The 19,757-nt window shown below is 45.5% G+C and overlaps 1 protein-coding gene across 2 annotated transcripts in view; it reads right to left on the bottom strand.

The window, feature by feature from the left end:
- Window positions 1–19,474, bottom strand: part of LOC134354214 (alpha-parvin) — a 108,737-nt gene extending 89,263 nt beyond the window's left edge. The window contains exon 1 of one of the 2 annotated variants that reach the window (XM_063063110.1): window positions 19,159–19,474. In XM_063063110.1, the coding sequence (XP_062919180.1) occupies window positions 19,159–19,291 (133 nt within the window). In that variant the 5' untranslated portion in view covers window positions 19,292–19,474. The remainder of the gene's footprint in view (window positions 1–19,158) is intronic. The other variant, XM_063063109.1, reaches the window with a different exon arrangement.
- Between the last annotated feature and the right edge of the window lie 283 nt (window positions 19,475–19,757).

The raw sequence follows: 19,757 nt of genomic DNA, 5'->3' as shown, positions 1-19,757 counted from the left end.
TCTAGCGCGGTGTGTAGCACATCGCTACAATTGGTGACCCCGACGGCCCAAATGATATTTGGACCAGAGATGACCGACGCTGCATCTGTTCACGCAGTTTCGTTAAAACTGCTAAGCTTCTGGACGCTGCGACCCCAATTATGGTTCGAACAAGCAGAAGCACAATTCCACATTCGGCAGATAACCTCGGAGTCCACTCGCTACTACTACGTGCTGAGCTCCCTCGACCAGGAGACTGCTGCACAAGTTGAGGAGTTTATACAGTTGCCCCCGGAGGACGGCAAATACACAGCATTCAAAGCCCTGCTCATAAGGTCTTTCGGACTCTCACGGCGCTAACGAGCACGCCGCTTAATGCACCTGGATGGTTTGGGAGACAGGCCGCTGTCAGCATTAATGAACGAGATGCTGGCCCTGGCTGAAGGACACAAACCCTGCCTCATGTTTGAGCAGGCGTTCCTAGAGCAACTGCCCGAGGACATACGCCTGCTGCTGTCCGACAGAGATTTCAGCGACCCCCGGGAGGTGGCGGCCCGAGCAGATGTGTTGTGGAATGCCAAGAAGGAGAGAGGGGCATCCGTCGCACAGATCACCAAGTTGCGTGCCCAAGGACAGACCAGACCAGGCCCGGCAGCAGAGCCTATAAAACCCGGTGACGGGAGTGAGGAGCCCAACGAACAATGGTGTTTCTACCACCAGCGGTGGGGCACGGAGGCCCGCTGCTGCAGACCACCCTGCAAATTCCCGGGAAACGCCAAGGCCCAGCCGTTGCCGATCGCTACAGCGGCTGGCCATCAGGACAGCCTCCTGTACGTCTGGGACAAGCAGTCGGGACGCCGATTTTTGGTCGACATCGGAGTGGAGATCAGCGTCTTACCTCCAACGAGTTACGACACCCGCAACAGAGAACCCGGACCCACCCTGAGGGCCGCAAATGGCAGCACAATACGAACCTACGGCACCCGCACGGTGCGGCTACAGTTCAGCTCCAGCCGGTTCACGTGGGACTTCACACTGGCCGCCGTGGCCCAACCACTGCTGGGGGCAGATTTTCTACGAGCCCACAGCCTGCTGGTCGACCTGCAAGGGAAGCGATTAGTCCACGCCAAGACTTTTCAAACGTTCTCCCTGGGTGAAGCACAGTTGCCAGCCCCACACCTGGACTCCATCACGCTGTCCGACGACGAATTCACCAGGGTCCTGGCGGATTTCCCATCAGTACTGACACCGCAGTTCACGGCAGCCATGCCCAGACACGGAGTACAGCACCACATCCCGACCCAGGGACCACCCCTCCACACCCGTGCTCGAAGGCTTCCCCCGGACAAGCTCCGACTGGCGAAGGAGGAGTTCAAGAAGATGGAGGAATTAGGGATCATACGACGGTCCAACAGCCCATGGGCCTCCCCGCTTCACATGGTGACCAAGGCAACGGGGGGCTGGAGACCATGCGGTGACTACCGCAGACTGAACGAGGCTACAACGCCAGACCGCTACCCTGTGCCGCACATTCAAGACTTCGCAGCAAACCTACACGGCGCAAGGATCTTTTCCAAGGTAGAACTCGTCCGGGGATACCATCAAATCCCTGTACATCCGGACGACATCCCCAAAACAGCACTTATCACCCCGTTCGGACTTTTCGAATTCCTCCGAATGCCGTTTGGTCTAAAGAATGCCGCACAGACGTTCCAGCGGCTAATGGACGCGGTGGGACGCGACCTGGACTTTGCATTCATCTATTTGGACGACATCCTCATAGCCAGCAGTAGTCGGCAGGAGCATCTGTCCCACCTCCGCCAGCTCTACTCCCGCCTGAGCGAATTCGGCCTTACAATCAATCCAGCCAAATGCCAGTTCGGACTCGACACCATCAACTTCCTGGGCCACAGGATTACTAAAGACGGGGCAACCCCGCTGCCCTCCAAGGTAGACGCGGTCCGCCACTTCCCCCAACCCAACACAATCAAAGGCTTGCAGGAATTCGTGGGTATGGTGAATTTTTACCACCGTTTCCTCCCCTCAGCAGCCCGAACCATGCGCCCCCTGTTCACCCTGATGTCGGGTTAGGGCAAGGACATTACCTGGGACGAAGAGGCCGCAGCCGCTTTCGTTAAAACCAAAGAAGCCTTGGCAAACGCCGCGATGCTAGTGCACCCCAGAACGGACGTTCCTACTGCCCTCACGGTGGACGCATCCAACACAGCAGTCGGTGGAGTGCTGGAACAACTCATCGAGGGTCGCTGGCAACCCCTGGCGTTCTTCAGCAAACACCTACGACCACCCGAAGTCAAATACAGTGCTTTCGACCAGGAGCTATTGGCACTATACCTGGCAATCCGGCATTTCAGGTACTTCTTAGAAGGTAGGCCCTTCACCACGTTCACAGGCCACAAACCGCTTACCTTTGCGTTCACTAAGGTGTCCGACCCCTGGTCGTCCCACCAGCAGTGACATCTGTCCTACATCTCCGAGTACACGACGGACATCCGGCATGTCTCGGGAAAGGAGAACGTCGTGGCGGACGCACTTTCCAGACCGACCATACAGGCCCTGTCCCAGGGGGTGGACTATGCAGCGATGGCAGAGGCACAGCAGGCAGATGCTGAGATCCCCAGTTACAGGACTGCAGTCTCCGGTTTGCAGCTCCAAGACCTCCCCGTAGGCCCAGGTGAGAGGACCCTACTATGTGACGTAGCTACCGGCCAACCCCGCCCCGTCGTCCCAGCAGCCTGGCGCCGGCGGGTTTTTGAGTCCATTCACAACTTAGCGCACCCCTCCATCAGGACAACCGTCCGGCTGGTCGCCAACAGGTTCGTGTGGCATGGACTTCGTAAACAGGTCAGTGAATGGGCCAAAACGTGCATGCAGTGCCAAACGGCCAAGGTGCAGCGGCATACCAAGGCTCCGCCGCAGCGGTTCGAACCCACCCGCCGGAGGTTCGACCACATTCATGTGGATATCGTGGGGCCCCTGCCAGTGTGGTGAGGAGCGCAGTACCTCCTAACTATGATAGACCAGTTCACCAGATGGCCAGAGGCAGTCCCGCTCAGCGACACCACCTCCGAATCCTGCGCCCGAGCACTGATCGCAACCTGGGTAGCCCGCTTTGGGGTACCAGCCCACATTACCTCCAACAGGGGCGCCCAGTTCACCTCCAGCCTGTGGTCGGCTATGGCCAGCCTTTTAGGATCGCAGCTACACCACACAACTGCCTACCACCCACAGTCGAGCGAACTAGCGGAGCGCTTCCACCGTCACCTGAAATCGGCTCTCATGGCCCGCCTGGAGGGGCCTAACTGGGTAGATGAGCTTCCCTGGGTCCTGCTCGGAATCCGCATGGCGCCCAAGGAAGATTTGCACACCTCGTTGGCCGAGCTGGTGTACGGCGCGCCCCTGGTCGTCCCAGGAGAGTTCATACCAGACCCAAGGGGGCAAGAGGAAGAACCCACAGCAGTCCTGGACAGACTACGGGAGAGGCTTGGTAACCTGGCCCCCATACCCACTTCACACCACGGACAGAGCCCGACCTGCGTACCCAAAGACCTGCAGAACTGTAAGTTTCTTTTTGTACGACGGGGCGGACACCGGGCACCGCTACAGCGGCCCTACGAGGGGCTGTTTAAGGTGATCAGGAACAATGGGTCCACGTTCGTGCGGAACATTGGGGGGAGAGAGGAGGTATTCACGGTGGACCGACTCAAACCGGCCCATGTGGACTTGATGCAACCGGTCCAGGCTCAGGCACCGTGGCGCAGGGGCAGACCTCCCAAACAGAGGCCGATCCAGACTGTGGACATTGGGGGAGGTATCGCCGGTTCTGGGGGGGGGGGGGTTATGTAGCGACCCACTTTCTGGCACACACGAACCGGCTCACAACAGCGCGCGCAGGCAGAGGGCCGGCAGCAAAAAGAGCGCCAGGCCATCTTCACCAGCAGGGGGAAAATCCCGTGCGAAGAAAGGGACTGGGAATATGCATTCCCCACAGCAGTCCCGCCCAGGGAGGGCGGGAACGGGAAGGCTTTAAAGCGGGCCGCCAAATTTGAATAAAGCTCTTTCATCGCAACTCTGACTCACCGACTCCGTGTGGTTATTCTAGCGCTGTGTGTAGCACATCGCTACAAAGTGAATTTTATGTACACAGTGACAAAATTGGCAAACTGTTGGCTAACCAATTGAAGTCTAATTATGCTAAATCTCAAATTAATCAGATTTATAATCAAAATGATCGACTGATACTTGATCATGCGGGGATTAATCAAACCTTCTTTGATTTTTATTCTTCCTTATATCAATCAGAGTCTCCTTGAGACTCTAAATATATGAATGATTTTTTAGATAACCTAGACTTCCCTGAGATTTCACAGGATATGTCTTCTATGCTAGATACTCCCATTACCACTGATGAGATTAAGAATGTTATTTCCTCTATGAACCTGGGGAAAGCTCCTGGCCCTGATGAGTTTACCGCAGAATTTTATAAATGTTTTGCACCTTCATTAATCCCTTGGTTCTGTAGGGTTTTCGAGGCTTCATTAAAACTTGGTAAACTTCCCGAATCTTTCAATAGAGCGTCAATCTCTCTAATATTAAAGAAGGATAAAGATCCTGCTCAATGTGCATATTATAGACCAATATCTTTATTAAATGTTGATTCTAAAATTTTTTCTAAGTTGTTAGCAAACAGATTAGAAAAAGTACTTCCTTTTCTTATTTCGGAAGACCAAACGGGTTTTATTAAAGGTCATTACTCTTTTTATAACATTCGCACACTGTTAAATATTGTTTATACCCCCTCACAAAATGTTCTTGAGTGTGTTATCTCTTTAGATGCTGAGAAAGCTTTTGATAGAGTAGAATGGCCTTACTTATTTAAGGTGCTTAAAATGTTTAATTTCAGCTCGAAATTTATATCCTGGACCAAACTGTTATATCATTCTCCTGTGGCCTCGGTCCGTACTAACTCTTTAAGCTCACCTTTTTCCCCTCTTTTTCGAGGTACTCGACAAGGTTGTCCTCTGTCCTTTATTATTTGATATTGCATTAGAACCTCTTGCAATTGCCATTCGAGAATCTCCAAATATTACTGGGATAACTCGGGGCTTAAAGTCCCATAAAATATCACTCTATGCTGATGATTTACTTTTATATATTTCTAATCTTCAAAAATCCATCCCTGCTGTTTTAGAGTTATTAGCACAATTTAGTCTTTTTTCAGGTTATAAATTAAATCTTAGTAAGAGTGAACTTTTCCCGATTAATGAACAACTTCCCTTATATCATAACTTTCCGTTTAAATTGATTAATAATTAATTTTCATATCTTGGGATTAAAATTACTTGTAAACACAAAGATTTATTTAAGATTAACTTTTTTCCCTTAATTGACCATATTATTCAACTTTCATCTAAATGGTTTCCATTATATTTAACTCTGATTGGTCGTATTAATGCAGTTAAGATGTTTTTTCTGCCAAAATTTTTATATATATTTCAGGCATTACCGATTTTTGTTCCAAAATCTTTCTTTAAAGTTGACTCAAAAATTTCTTCATTTATTTGGCAAAATAAAAACCCGAGACTGGGTAAAATACATTTTTTAGCATTACCTAACTTTAGATTCTACTATTGGGCAATTAATATTCGACATATGAAATTTTGGTTACTTGACCAGGATATACTATCCATTCCTAAATGGGTAGCATTGGAATTACAATTTGTTCAGGACTATACACTTAGCTCTATTTTAGGTTCCTCTCTTCCTTTTTGATTTGAAACGCCTTAAACAGGTCTCTAACCCGATAGTTAAATATACCCTATGTATTTGCTTTCAATTCAGAAAATTTTTTGATCTTAACCAATTTGGGCTAGCGATTCCTATTTTAGGTAACATATTTTTTCCTCCCTCTTTTACGGATCGTGCTTTTCAAATTTGGAAGACTAAGGGTATTTCACGGTTTTTGGATTTATTTTTAGATGGTTCCCTTATGTCTTTTGAACAATTATCTAATAAATATAATTTATCAAGAATACATTTTTTTAGATATCTACAAGTTAGAAATTTCCTAAGTACTATACTTTCTTCCTTTCCAATGCTTCCTCCTACATATATTTTAGATACTATAATTAACCCTAATCCATGTCAGAAAGTTGCATCGGCTATGATTTATAATATTATTATGAAACTTAGGAAAGCTCCATTTGATAAGATTAGGGTAGATTGGGAACAGGAATTGGGTTCTATCATTTCCATGGATGACTGGGGGCAGATTTTACAATTAGTCAATACTTCCTCTATCTGTGCTAAACATTTCCTAATTCAATTTAAAGTTGTTCATAGAGCACATATGTCCAAAGATAAATTAGCGGCTTTTATTCTCATATTAATCCTCTTTGTGATAGATGTCCAGGGCAGATAGCCTCTTTAGCTCATATGTTTTGGTCTTGTCCTACTCTGGAAACTTTTTGGAGAGACATTTTTAATATTATCTCCAAGGTATTGAATATAGATATCTCTCCTCACCCTATTACTGCTATCTTTGGACTACCTGAAATTTCCAGTAATCTTTCTCCTTCAGCCCGAAGAATGATTGCATTTCTTACTTTAATGGCGAAAAGATGTATTTTACAACATTGGAAAGAGCTTAATGCTCCAACTACCTTTTTTTGGTTTTCTCAGACGATATTATGCTTGAATTTGGAGAAAATTAGAAGCAATCTTTATGATTCCTCACTTAAATTTGAACAGACCTGGAGATCTTTTATTCAATATTTTCATTTAATGTAATTTTTTTTTCTTCTCTTTTTTGCTCCATATTTATATACCCTTCTTGGTTTTTTTTTACTGTTTTTAATGGAGGTCGGGTTTGAGGACGTGATTTTAAGTTCTTTAACTCTACTTGGTTCCAAGTCAGCCCATTGCTTTGCTTTGCTTTTAGTTTAGTTGCACGGTGGGTTTTTTTTTGGGTTTTTTTTTCCTTTTCTCTACTGATATATATATATATATATATAAAAATTAGTATACTATTATGTTACCTTAGTATGTTATGTTTAAATTACATTGTATCATTTTTTTTCTGTATTAATATCTCCTGTAATTTTATTATATTCTAACAGTGTATTAGCGCCTATATGGCTTACCTTTTTGTATACTTATTCAATAAAAAGATTTTAAAAAGAAAGAAAGAAAATTAAGTCAGTAATGCAAAAACTGCACAAAAATAGTGAGGTAGATTCCATGGGTTCATTGTCCATTCAGAAATCTGATGGCGGAGGGAAAGAAGCTGTTTGTAAATTCATTGAGCATGTGTCTTCACACTCCTGTACCACTTCCTTGATGGATATAAGAGCCTGAGAACACATAACACTGGGCTTGTTAACAATTTCTACCTCACTGTGGCAGTACATTCCGGTTAATTGGGCCAGCCCCTCATTTGGGACTCTGGAAGAACAAAAGCAAATCAAGAAAGAAGCCGGGAGATTCCATTTGTTTATTTGGGACACTATGCTGCTTATGTGGGGTAGGAGACAGTCAGTCACGTGCACGTGTTTGGCTGTTAGACACCACTCTGTGCTTACAGTGAAGAGTTGCGTGTGCTTGTGTTTTGTTGTTCAATAGGGCCGATGGACACCAATTCAAAAAGCAGTGCCTTTTGCTAAATTTGTGTTTTTATTTTGACTATAATTTTTTTTCTGAGACTCTTGCCAAGATGCCATAAAAAGTTTTGACTCTAGCTGGAAAAAAAATTACCCCACTGGACCAAATTAAAAGCCATCTGCCTAACACCATCCACCATCAGCTGGTGGACATAACTGGAGTGTCAAAATCTACAACTGTCTCAATGAAAATGTAGGCACAACATTAAACTGAAGAAAGCAAATGACAAGATTGTACTGACGCTTTCAGTGCAGAAACACGGAAATCTACGAAACTCCCCAACTTGCTTCAACAATTTTGTGCAGATGACACCTACAATGCCAATGAAACAGGCCTTTTTTTTCCTATCGTGCCACACTGGATGGTTTCCTGTGCTACAAATATGCTTTCTTTGAACCCAATAGCGCTGCAATGGGTCACATAACTCTGTTGTGCATCTCCGGAATGGATAAAAGGAATTGTTGTTATTGGGAAAAGTGTTAAACCTCGATGCTTTAAGGTGCTAAGAATGGATAGTCTACCAATCCATTTACAATGCCAGCATACACTCGATGAACTCCTCCGTCATTAACCATTAACAAACTAATACACAGTTTTATAGACAGTGATGAAGCCTGTCAGAATACTCTCCACAGTACAACTATAGAAGTTATTGAGTATATTTATTGACATGCCAACTCTCTTCAAACTCTAACTAATAAAGTATAGCCGCTGTCTTGCCTTCTTTATAACTACATCGATATGTTGGGACCAGGTTAGGTCCTCAGAGATCTTGACACTCAGGAACTTGAAGCTGCTCACTCTCTCCACTTCTGATCACTCTCTGAGGATTGGTATGTGTTCCTTCATCTTACCCTTCCTGAAGTCCACAATCAGCTCTTTTGTCTTACTGACGTTGAGTGCCAGGTTGTTGCTGCGACACCACTCCACTAGTTGGCATATCTCGCTCCTATACGCCCTCTCGTCACTACCAGAGATTCTACCAACAATGGTTGTATCATCAGCAAATTTATAGATGGTATTTGAGTTATGCCTAGCCACATAGTCATGCCTATACAGAGAGTAGAGCAGTAGGCTAAGCACACACCCCTGAGGTGCACCAGTGTTGATCGTCAGCAAGGAGGAGATGTTTTCACCAAACTGCACAGATTGTGGTCTTCTGGTTAGGAAGCTGAGGATCCAATTGCAGAGAGAGGTACAGAGGCCCAGGTTCTGCAACTTCTCAATCAGGATTGTGGGAATGATGGTATTAAATACTGAGCTATAGTCGATGAACAGCATCCTGACGTAGGTGTTTGTATTGTCTAGGTGGTCTAAAGCTGTGTGCAGAGCCATTGAGATTGCGTTTGCCGTTGACCTATTGTGGCAATAGGCAAATTGCAATGTGTCCAGGTCCTTGCTGAGGCAGGAGTTCAGTCTAATCGTGACCAACCTCTCAAAGCATTTCATCACTGTCGATGTGAGTGCTACCGGGCGATAGTCATTAAGGCAGCTCACATTATTCTTCTTAGGCACTGGTATAATTGTTGCCTTTTTGAAGGAAGTGGGAACTTCTGCCTGTTGCAGTGAGAGATTGAAAATGTCCTTGAATACTCCCGCCAGTTGGTTGGCACAGGTTTTCAGAGCCTTACCAGGTACTCCATCGGGACCTTCTGCCTTGCGAGGGTTCACTCTCTTTAAAGACAGCCTAACATCAGCCTCTGAGACAGAGATCACAGGGTCATCAGGTCAGCAGGGATCTTCACAGCTGTAGTTGTGTTCTCCCTTTCAAAGCAGGCATAGAAGGCGTTGGGTTCATCTGCCATTCATATTATTGGGTTTCACTTTGTAGGAAGTAATGTCTTGCAGACCTTGCCAGAGTTGCCGTGCATCTGATATCACCTCCAACCTCATTTGAAATTGTCACCGCCCTTAAATAGCTCTCCGCAAATCATACCTGGTTTTCTGGTACAGGCCTGGGTTGCTGCACTTGAATGTTACAGATCTGGCCTTCAGCAGGCGACGTACCTCCTGGTTCATCCCCGGCTTTTGGTTTGGGAATGTACAGTAAATCTTTGTGGGCACACACTCATCCACACAGGTTTTAGTGACAACTGCAGCATACTCATCCAGATTAATAATGATCTTTCAAGAATGGGGCAAATGGCCTAATTTGCTCCTATATCTTTTGATCTAAACAGTTGTTTGTCTTTTTAACACCTTTTCAGAAAATTAGGGCAGCCGCTTAATTGGGTCAAAACACACTGGTCATAATTAACCAGAATCTACTGTAGTTCCTTGAAATAAAAGTTGGACTATTGACCTTGCCACCTACCTCATTACGGTCTTGCATCTTACAGTTTACCTGCACTGCACTTTCTCTGTAACTGTTACACTTTACTCTACATTCTGTTAGTTTTCCCTTGTTCTACCCCAATCCACTGTGTAATGATCTGTTCTGTATGAACAGTGTGCAGGACAAACTTTTCACTGTATCTCTGTACATGTGACAATAATAAAACAATTTCTTCTCACCTGGACTCACCTTTTATCTGCCAGTTAGTTCCTCCTCCTACTTCTCCCATGGTCCACACTCCTCTCCTATCCAATTCCTTCCTCTCCAGCCCTTTAACTTTCCTACCCACCTGGCTTCACCTATCACCTTCAGGCTAGCCTCCCTCTCCACTTCTCACCTTTTCATTCTGGCATCTGCCCGTTCTTTGCATCCTGATGAAGGGCCTCAGCCAGTTCATAAATGCTCCCTGACCTGCTGAGTTCCTCCAGTATTGTGTGTGCATTGTTAACATTTCAAGTATTAATGCATAATTCACAAATATTATTCATAGCTCCAGGCACAGAAACACAAAAGAAAACGTGGTCCAACCAGGTTAACAAGTTGAATGTTTTATCAGGTTGAAAGGGAAAGGCTTAAAGTGTTGCCAAAGTAAACAACTAGCCTGAGGGTTGGGAAATTTTCAGAATTCTCGAAAGGCAAACTAAGAAATTGAACAAGTACCTCTCCAGACGTCTTTTTGACCATAAGATCACAAATCACAGGAACAAAATGAGGCCATTCAGCCCATTGACTCTGCTCCACCATTCCAACATGGCTAATACATTTCCCTCTCAGCCCCATCCCCCTGCCTTCTCCCCGTAACCTTTCACATCCTGACCTATCAACCTCTGCCTTAAATACACTCAGTAACGTGGTCTCCACAGTTCCACAGATTCACCATCCTCTGGGGAAGGAAAGTCCTCTTCATCTCTGTTCTAAATGGATGCCCCTCTATTCCAGGGTGCCCAGCCTGGCATCCCTGGAGCCCTAGCTTAATGGCATTGGACCATGGCATAAAAAAGGTTGCAAATCTGTTTCAAGGCTGGCCCACTGGCACTAGACTCTTCACTGGGCTTTTCAACATTTGATAGGTTTCAATGAAATCCCCCCCCCCCCAACGTTCTTCTAAATTCCATTGAGTAAAGGCCCAGAGCCATCAAATGCTCCTCATAGCCTTTCATTCCCAGAATCGTTTTTGTGAACCTCCTCCAAACCCTTCCCAACATCAGCACACTCTTTCTTGGATAAGGGACCCAAAACTGTTCACAATACTCCAAGTGAGGCCTTACCAGTGCTTTATAAAGTCTCACCATTACATCTTTGCTTTTATATTCAAGTCCTCTTGAAATGAATGCTAACATTGCATTTCCCTTCCTCACCACAGACTCAACCTGCAAATTATAACCTTTAGAAAATCCTACACAAGGACTCCTAAATCCCTTTGCACCTCAGATTTTTGAATTTTCTTCCTGTTTAGATGATTATAACCCATGCCTTTATTTTTCAGAACTGCCCGCCCCTCCACCTATCTTTGTATTGTCCACAAAGCCATCAATTCCATCATCTAAATCATTGACATATAATGTAAAAAGAATCGGTCTGAACACAGACCCCTGTGGAACACCACTAGTCACCGGCAGCCAGCCAGAAAAGGCTCCCTTTATTCCCACTCTTTGGCTCCTGCCAATCAGCCACTGCTTTATGTATGCTAGTATTGTACTTGTAATACCATGGGCTCTTAACTTGTTAAGCGGCCTCATGTGTAGCACCTTGTCAAAGGCCTTCTGAAAATCCAAGTACACAACATCCACTGATTATCCTTTGTCTATCCTGCTTGTTATTTCCTCAAGGAACTCCAACAGATTTGTCAGGCAAGATTTTCCCTCAAGGAAACCATGCTGAATATGACCTATTTTACCACGTGTCTTCAAGCAGTCGAAACCACACCCTTTACAATCTATCCATCATCTTCCCAGCCATTGAGGTCAGGCTAACTGGCCCATAAATGCTTTTCTTCAGCCTTCCTCCCTTCTTGAAGAGCGGAGTGACATTGGCAATTTTCCAGTCCTGTGGCACCATGCCAGAATTAGTCATTTTTGAGAGATCATTACCTCCACAATCTCTTCAGCTACCTCTAAAACGTTCAAGTTTTACATACAGGTTAGGGTTAGTGAGTTGGACACGGGCATGCGATGTTGGTGCTGGAAGCATTGCCACACTTGTGGGCTGCCCCCTCCTCAGACTGTATTGGTCACTAACACAAACAATGCATTTCACCCCATGTCTCGATGTACGTGTGACAAATAAAACTAATCTCTTTTAAACCCAAAACACAGTTAATTAGTTGGCAAATGAACCAAAACAGGAGGACTGCTATAGTGTAGCAGTTGGCACAATGTTTTTACATGCCCAGAGTTGACATCATCTGGCACATCATGAGAGTTTGTACGTCCTCCCCTTGGAATGCGTGGGTTTCCTCCGGGTGCTCCAGTTTCCTCCTACAGTCCAAAGACGTACCGGTTAGTAGGTTAATTGATCATTGTAAATTGTCCTGCGATTTGGCTATGGTTGAACAGGTGGGCTGCTGGGCAGTGCAGCTCGGGCCTGTATCTCGATATTAAATAAAATGTGGTTTATACACAGAGTTGGCAACAACCTGAGCTGTGTGAATGAAAGGCTGCAGGGAGATTTCACTGTTAAGTTGTCCCTGAGACTGGAGAGGAGACAACTTCATGCAGCACATTAACAGAGCACAGGATGGTGAGAGTGTGCAGCGAGTCACTGGGACAAGTACTGGATGCAGGGACGGCTTCAACATTTAAAAGAAATTTGGATTGGTATGTGGATGAGAGGGGTATGGAGGACTATCGTCTAGTTGGGACTAGCAGATTAACAGTTCAGCACAGACTAGATGGGCAGAAGGGCCTCTGAGCTGAAGTGTTCTACAACCATGACTCTAATGAGGCCAACCACCAAGGACATGCCCTCTTCTCATTACTACAATGCCTGAAGACACGTGATGGGGTCCTGAATTATCCCTATAAACTGTGCTCGACTACCCCTATGAACTGTGCTTTTGAAAAGAGAGAGAGAGAGTTACTTAACACAAACACCTTGTTTTAAGAGAGAGAGAGACAAAGACTGCTCACAGTTGTTTATACTTTCTCTAAGGACATGGCCTGCTTGTACATTCTTACACAGACAGCAGAGGGAGGAGCTGTTTGAGTGGCAGTTGGTATTCAGCACAGGGAGATAAATAGAAGGTCAGATGATAGACCTGAGACACATGGTTTTGGACACAGAATGAGCTTTGTTGTGCCCACAGAAAAAGTGGGTTTTTGGAGGATCGATCAGGCGGATCGATCAGTGGCTCTTGCAGCATGAAAGGGGAGTGACCGGTGGGGAGTTGTCCATGTGTCCGATCCTTGCCTGGATTGATGATTCCACCACAGAAGAATGGTCCCCTTTGTTGTGGTCACAGTCGGTGACTTTTAAAGGATCTCGAGGACAATGGGAAGATTGACAGCGTCAGCTCATCTGAAGAATTAAATATATCTCTCTCTCCATCACTACTCAACTCAACACCACAAACTGAACTGAACTTTACTCATTATCGTAAGACTATGTATTTACCCCTAGACTTGAAGAAGCTTGGTTTTCATCTATTTCCACACTTACTGATATACTTACTTATATATAATCATTGCTAATCTGTTTGATTTATCTGCATTTATTTTACTGTATTGCGTAGTTACTAACAAATACCATTAGTTAGTAGCAATATCGGACTCCAAGGTGTTTTCCATTTCTGCTGGTTCTTTAACCTGTCATGGGATATGTGACACACATGCTCAACGATGCAGGAACAGTTGCTTGCCCTCCACTATCAGATTTCTGAATGCACAATCAACCCATGAAATCTACCTCAGTAATTTATTTTGTTTGATCTCTTTTTTCACTATTTATTTAATACATATATATTCTCATTGTAATTTGCAGTTTTTTTATTACGTATTGCAATGCACTGCTGGTGCAAAAGAACAATTTCACAACATATGCTAGTGATAGTAAACCTGTTTCTGATTTATCAGATCTCTGAAATACATAATGCTCTCTTTGCATTACGTATTTATCTCTTGTGGTGGCGCGGTGGAGATACATCTTTACCAAAGGAGGTGGAAGATGATCCTTCCCTCCACTAGCCTGCAGGTCACCCTTGGGCAAGATGTAGCACCTACCTAGCCCCATGATCAGGGTCACGAGAATCCATGGGAGTGGGTGGTGGATGGTTGTTTGAGCAGCTGGTGCCTATCACAAGTCCTTATTATGTGACCACTGATACCAGGCAGACGGTCTCTAAAGAGTATTGATAATGGCTGAGGTCACCCATCTTGTAAAGACACTGTCCGGAAGGCAGCAACGGCAAACCACTTCTTTGCCAAGAACAATCTTGGTCATAAACCATGATCACCCACGTCATATGACATAGTAGATAACGACGAATTTTTTAAAACCATAATTCTTATTGTAACTTACAGTAATTTTTTTTAAAGTCTTGCAGCCTATTTCTGCCATGAAACCACAAATTTCATGACAAATGCCAGTGATAATAAACCTGATTCTGATTCTCTGAAGCATTTCGACATCACCAGCTAAACTTTCAGCTCAGTTTGAAGTGGGAGCGAAGGGCGGGAGTTGATGGAACCAAAGCCATATTTGGGCTGAACACCAACACAAGTCAACACTCTCTGCTCAATGCCCCACAACTTTCGACCGTAAAAGGATGAATAACTCATCTAGATTCAGAGCCAAAGCTGAGGGAGAGAACGTGGCCAGCCCACTTTTGTACAGTTAGTCGATCAAGTTCCATTCCCACAGGAGAATCAGGTTTGATACCATTGGCATATGTCGAGAAATGTGTTGTTTTGCAGTAGCAAAATATCACAACACATAAAATAGTCTAAAAGAATTATAAGTTACAACAAGAAATTGAAAGTTAAATAAGTAGTGGGCACGGCCCAGTCCATCACGGGTAAAGTTCTCCCCACCATTGAGCATGTCTATATGAAACGCTGTTGCAGGAAAGCAGCATCCATCATCAGGGACCCCAACCATCCAGACCACCGCTCTCTTCTCGCTGCTGCCATCAGGCAGGAGGTACAGGAGCCTCAGGACTCACACCACCAGGTTCAGGAACAGTTATTACCCCTTGACCATCAGGCTCTTGAACCAGAGGAGATAACTTCACTCACCCACCATTGAACCGTTCCCACAACCTATGGAGTCACTTTCAAGGACTCTTCATCTCATGTTCTCGATACTTCTAGCTTATTATTATTATTATTTCTTTTTGTTTATGCACAATTTGTTGCCTTTTATACATTTGGTTAAACACCCAAGTTGGTGTGGTCTTTCTGTTATGGTTATTTTTCTATTATGGATTTACTGAGTATGCCTGCAAGAAAATGAATGTCAGGGTTATATATGTATATTTTGAAATAAATTTACTTTGAACTTTGAAAAAGACAGCAAAGAAAAATATTGAGGTAGTGTACATGAGTTATAGTCCACCCGAAATCTGTGCTTCCCCCATCTGCTCCAATTGTATTGTCCCACTCCCCTTTCCCAACCCTGGAGTTCATCTCAACTGCAACTGATGACCACAAGAAACTGTAGAGAATAAGCAGAATAAGCACAAGAGATCCTGCAAATACTGGAAATCCAGAGCAACACAAAGTATTGGGGGTGAGGCAAGTTAGGCAGCATCTAGGGAGAGGAACAAAGCCAACGTTTCAGGCCGAGAGCCTTCATCTGGGGGGGGGTGGTGAGAGAGGTTTGAGTGATCTTGGAGTAGGTTAAAGGGTCGACACAACATTGAGGGCTGAAGGCTCTGTACTGTGCTGTAATGTTCTAAATCTCAGTGATAATAAACCTGATTCTGAACAATGCTAGGAGGACATCCAGACAAGAATGAGAGAGACCTCTAACAGAAGACATCCCATGGACACAATTGACCAGTCATCATTGCTGTAAGCTCACTGTAGCCAGATGCCAGAGGAACTCAGCAGGTCAGGCAGCATCCTTGGGGAGAAGGGGACCGGGTGAAGAGTCTCATCCAAAAATGCTGAAGGCCCATTTCCCTCCACAAACACCACCTTTGAGTTCCTCTGGCAACTTACATGGGTTGCTTAAGATTTCCAGCATCTGCAGAAACTATAGCACACCAAGAGGAATTCTACAGAAAGTGGAGGATACAGCCCAGTCCATCACAGGCAAAACCCTCCTCATCACTGAGTACATTTGCACAGAGCACTGCCAGAAGAAAGCACCATCCATCATCAAGAACCCCACCATCCAGGCCAGGCTCTTCTCTTGCTACTGCCATCATGCAGGAGCTACAGGAGACAAGTTCCACACCACCAGGCTCAGGAATAGTCATTACCCCTCAACCATCAGGCCCCTGAACCAGGGGGGATAACTTCACTGGCCACAACTCCTGAGCAGATTCCACAACATAAAGGCTCTCTTCCAAGGCCTCATGTTCTCAGTATTAGTGATTTACTTTTTTATTATTTGCATAACTTGTCTTCTTTTGCACATTCGCTGTTTGTCAGACTTCACGTCTAGTTTTTCTTTGATTTATTGTATTCTTTTATTTTTCTGTAAATGCCTGGTAGAAAATTAATCTCAACGTAGTACGGTATATGGTACTTTGATAATAAATTTATTTTGAATTTGAACACTGAATACCAATCTTGTGTGTTGCTCCAAGATTCCAGCACCTTCTGACTCATGCCTCCCCGGACGTATCGAGGTTTTGAGCAACTAAGAGAATCAGATAGAGTCCAGCAGCAAAACAAGCCATTCGTCCCATCGGGTGCATGCCAGCATCAGAGTGACCCCAAAGTAAATGTATTCTCAAATTATACGTGTGGCAAACCCCCTCACGGACAATCCCAAGCCCGGCTGTGAAAGGAGGGGGTTGGCCATGGGGCTAGCAACCTCATCCCATAAAAACCCAGAGCTACAGAAACTCCAGCAGTAGCTCCAAAGACCTCACCCCTGGGAGAGGAAGGGTCTTCGCCTAGAAGATGCAAGCTGGGTTACACCTGGGGACAACGTGAAAGACTAGCACAGGACAGAGGACTCTGGTGAGCTGCTGCCAGGGGCCTATGCCCCCACCCATTCCTGTAGGGGTGAGAAGTTTAAGATGACACAAACGTCACCAGATACATATTCGTGCAGGCATTCACTAAGGAATACAATAGAATCAATGAAAAAACTATGCACAAAAACTAATAACCAGTGTCCAAAAGACAAACTGTGAAAATGCAAAAAAAAGCAAATGATAATAACGAATAAATAATATTAGTGAGAACGTGAACTGCAGAGCCCAGGAAAGTGAGTCTGCAAATTGTGGAGTCGGTGGTGAGTTAAGCTATCCATACCAGTTCAAGAGCCTGATGGTTGAGGGGTAATATCTGTTCCGGAACCTGGTGGTGTGAGTCCTGAGGCTCCTGCACCTCCATCCTGATGGCAGCAGCGAGAAGAGAGCATGGACCAGATGGTGTGGGTCTTTGATGATGGATCTGCTTTCCTTTGTCACATGGTGTGAGCAGAATTATCTGCAGCTTAATGTGAAAAAGACTAAGGAGCTGGTGGTAGACCTGAAGAGAGCTAAGTTACCGGTGACCCCTGTTTCCATCCAGGGGGTCAGTGTGGACATGGTGCAGGATTACAAATACATGGAGTTATGAATTGACAATAAACTGGACTGGTCTAAGAACACTGAGGCTGTCTACAAGAAGGGTCAGAGCTGTCTCTATTTCCTGAGGAGACTGAGGTCCTTTAACATCTGCCGGACGATGCTGAGGATGTTCTACGAGTCTGTGGTGGCCAATGCTATCATGTTTGCTGTTGTGTGCTGGGGCAGCAGGCTGAGGGTAGTAGACACCAACAGAATCAACAAACTCATTCGTAAGGCCAGTGATGTTGTGGGGATGGAACTGGACTCTCTCACGGTGGTGTCTGAAAAGAGGATGCTGTCTAAGTTGCATGCCATCTTGGTCAATGTCTCCCATCCACTACATAATGTACTGGGTGGGCACAGGAGTACATTCAGCCAGAGACTCATTCCACCGAGATGCAACACAGAGCGTCATAGGAAGTCATTCCTGCCTGTGGCCATCAAACTTTACAACTCCTCTCTTGGAGAGTCAGACACCCTGAGCAAATAGGCTGGTCCTGGACTTATTTCCTGGCATAATTTACATATTATTTAATTATTTATGGTTTTATATTGCTATATTTATACTCTATTCTTAGTTGGTGCAACTGTAATGAAACCAAATTTCCCTCCGGATCAATAAAGTATGACTATGACTATGACTAGCCAGTGCTCCTTTAGATGTGCTTAATAGTGGGGAGGGCTTTACCCGTGACGGACTGGGCTGTGTCCATCACTTTCTGTAGGATTCCCCGTTCCTGGGCATCGGCGTTTCTATACCAGGCAGTGTGCAACCAGTTAGGATGCTCTCCACTGTGCACCTCTAGAAGTTTGTCGAAGTTTTTAGGTCCTATGCCAAATCTACGCAGAATTCTAACGAAGTGGAAGCACTGTCGCGCCTTCTTTGCAACGGCACTTAGGTGCTGGACCAAGGACAGATTCTCTGAAATGATAAGGAGCAGCCCCTCCCACAGAGCAGGACATCCTCAAATTCGAGAGAATTTAGGATTAAAGTCCCCAGTCATCTGCTGGGTTACGCCATTCTTTAAATGTCAAGAAAAGTGAACTGTATTGGACTGTTTGGGTCAGCGGCAGGGGATCAAATCCCTCTCCTTCCCTCCACATTACAACCTGGTAGGAGTTACTGACCTTCCACCGATAACCGCACTACGTTTTTTTGATCAATTACAACGCAAACAACTCGCAAAGATTCTATCTGATCGCGAAGCAACACAGGCGGGTAACACAGAACCGGAAACGCATTCCACAGTGTCTGGTTACACCCAATCGAACGTAAACACTTAAGAATTAGAACTCAGCGAGCCCTGTGATGCATACATACTTCAACGCAGAGAGTTTGAAGCCTTTAATAAACTTTGCAAAAAGTTTTACAAAGTTTTCTTATTAGTAAGTTAGAGCAGCTTTCTCGATTACAACAATGCACAGATTTTTTAAAAATTACCTTCTTTGGCTTTCTTCCTTCTGGCAAGAGTTCCGCCCAGTTTGCCCAAGAAAGATTCGTCCTTTCTGGAGGAAGGGGATTTAGGAACGGGGGATTTAGGGGTGGAGGGAGACTTCTGGGGGGAACTGGCCATGGTGGGGGGTGAATCCGCGCCCTGCTCGGGTCAGAGAGGCTGTTCTGAACTCTCTCTCACACACTCAAACACAGGTTTTAGCGCAGAATCGGCGAACGGAAACGGAATTCGCCCCGAGTTTCGAATTCCAGCGTTAGGAAGGAGGGAGGGAGTGAGCGTGTTTCCGAAGCGCCACTCCCAACCAGTGCGAGCGGCTGCCCTGGAGCACACCCTTCCTTGTTCCAGCACCCTGTCCGGGTTTCTCCCGCCCCGTCCCGATCGTCTACTCCAAAGTCTGGGTCTCTTGCAGGAAGAAAACTCCGCTCTCGTGGCTTGCGTTAAACTCCTAGAAGAAACTGTGCTGAAAAAGAAGGGTGCGCCGGACATTCAGGGAGTTAAACAGCACTCGAGCTATAACGAGAAGTTGGACGCATTTGGGGTGTTTTCTCTGGGGCGGCGGAGGCTGGGGGAGATCGGAGAGAGGTTT

Source organism: Mobula hypostoma, chromosome 11 (assembly GCF_963921235.1).
Source record: "Mobula hypostoma chromosome 11, sMobHyp1.1, whole genome shotgun sequence".
Classification (NCBI taxonomy): domain Eukaryota; kingdom Metazoa; phylum Chordata; class Chondrichthyes; order Myliobatiformes; family Myliobatidae; genus Mobula; species Mobula hypostoma.
Note: the sequence above shows the minus strand (reverse complement) of the source record. Positions and strands in the feature narration are given on the sequence as shown.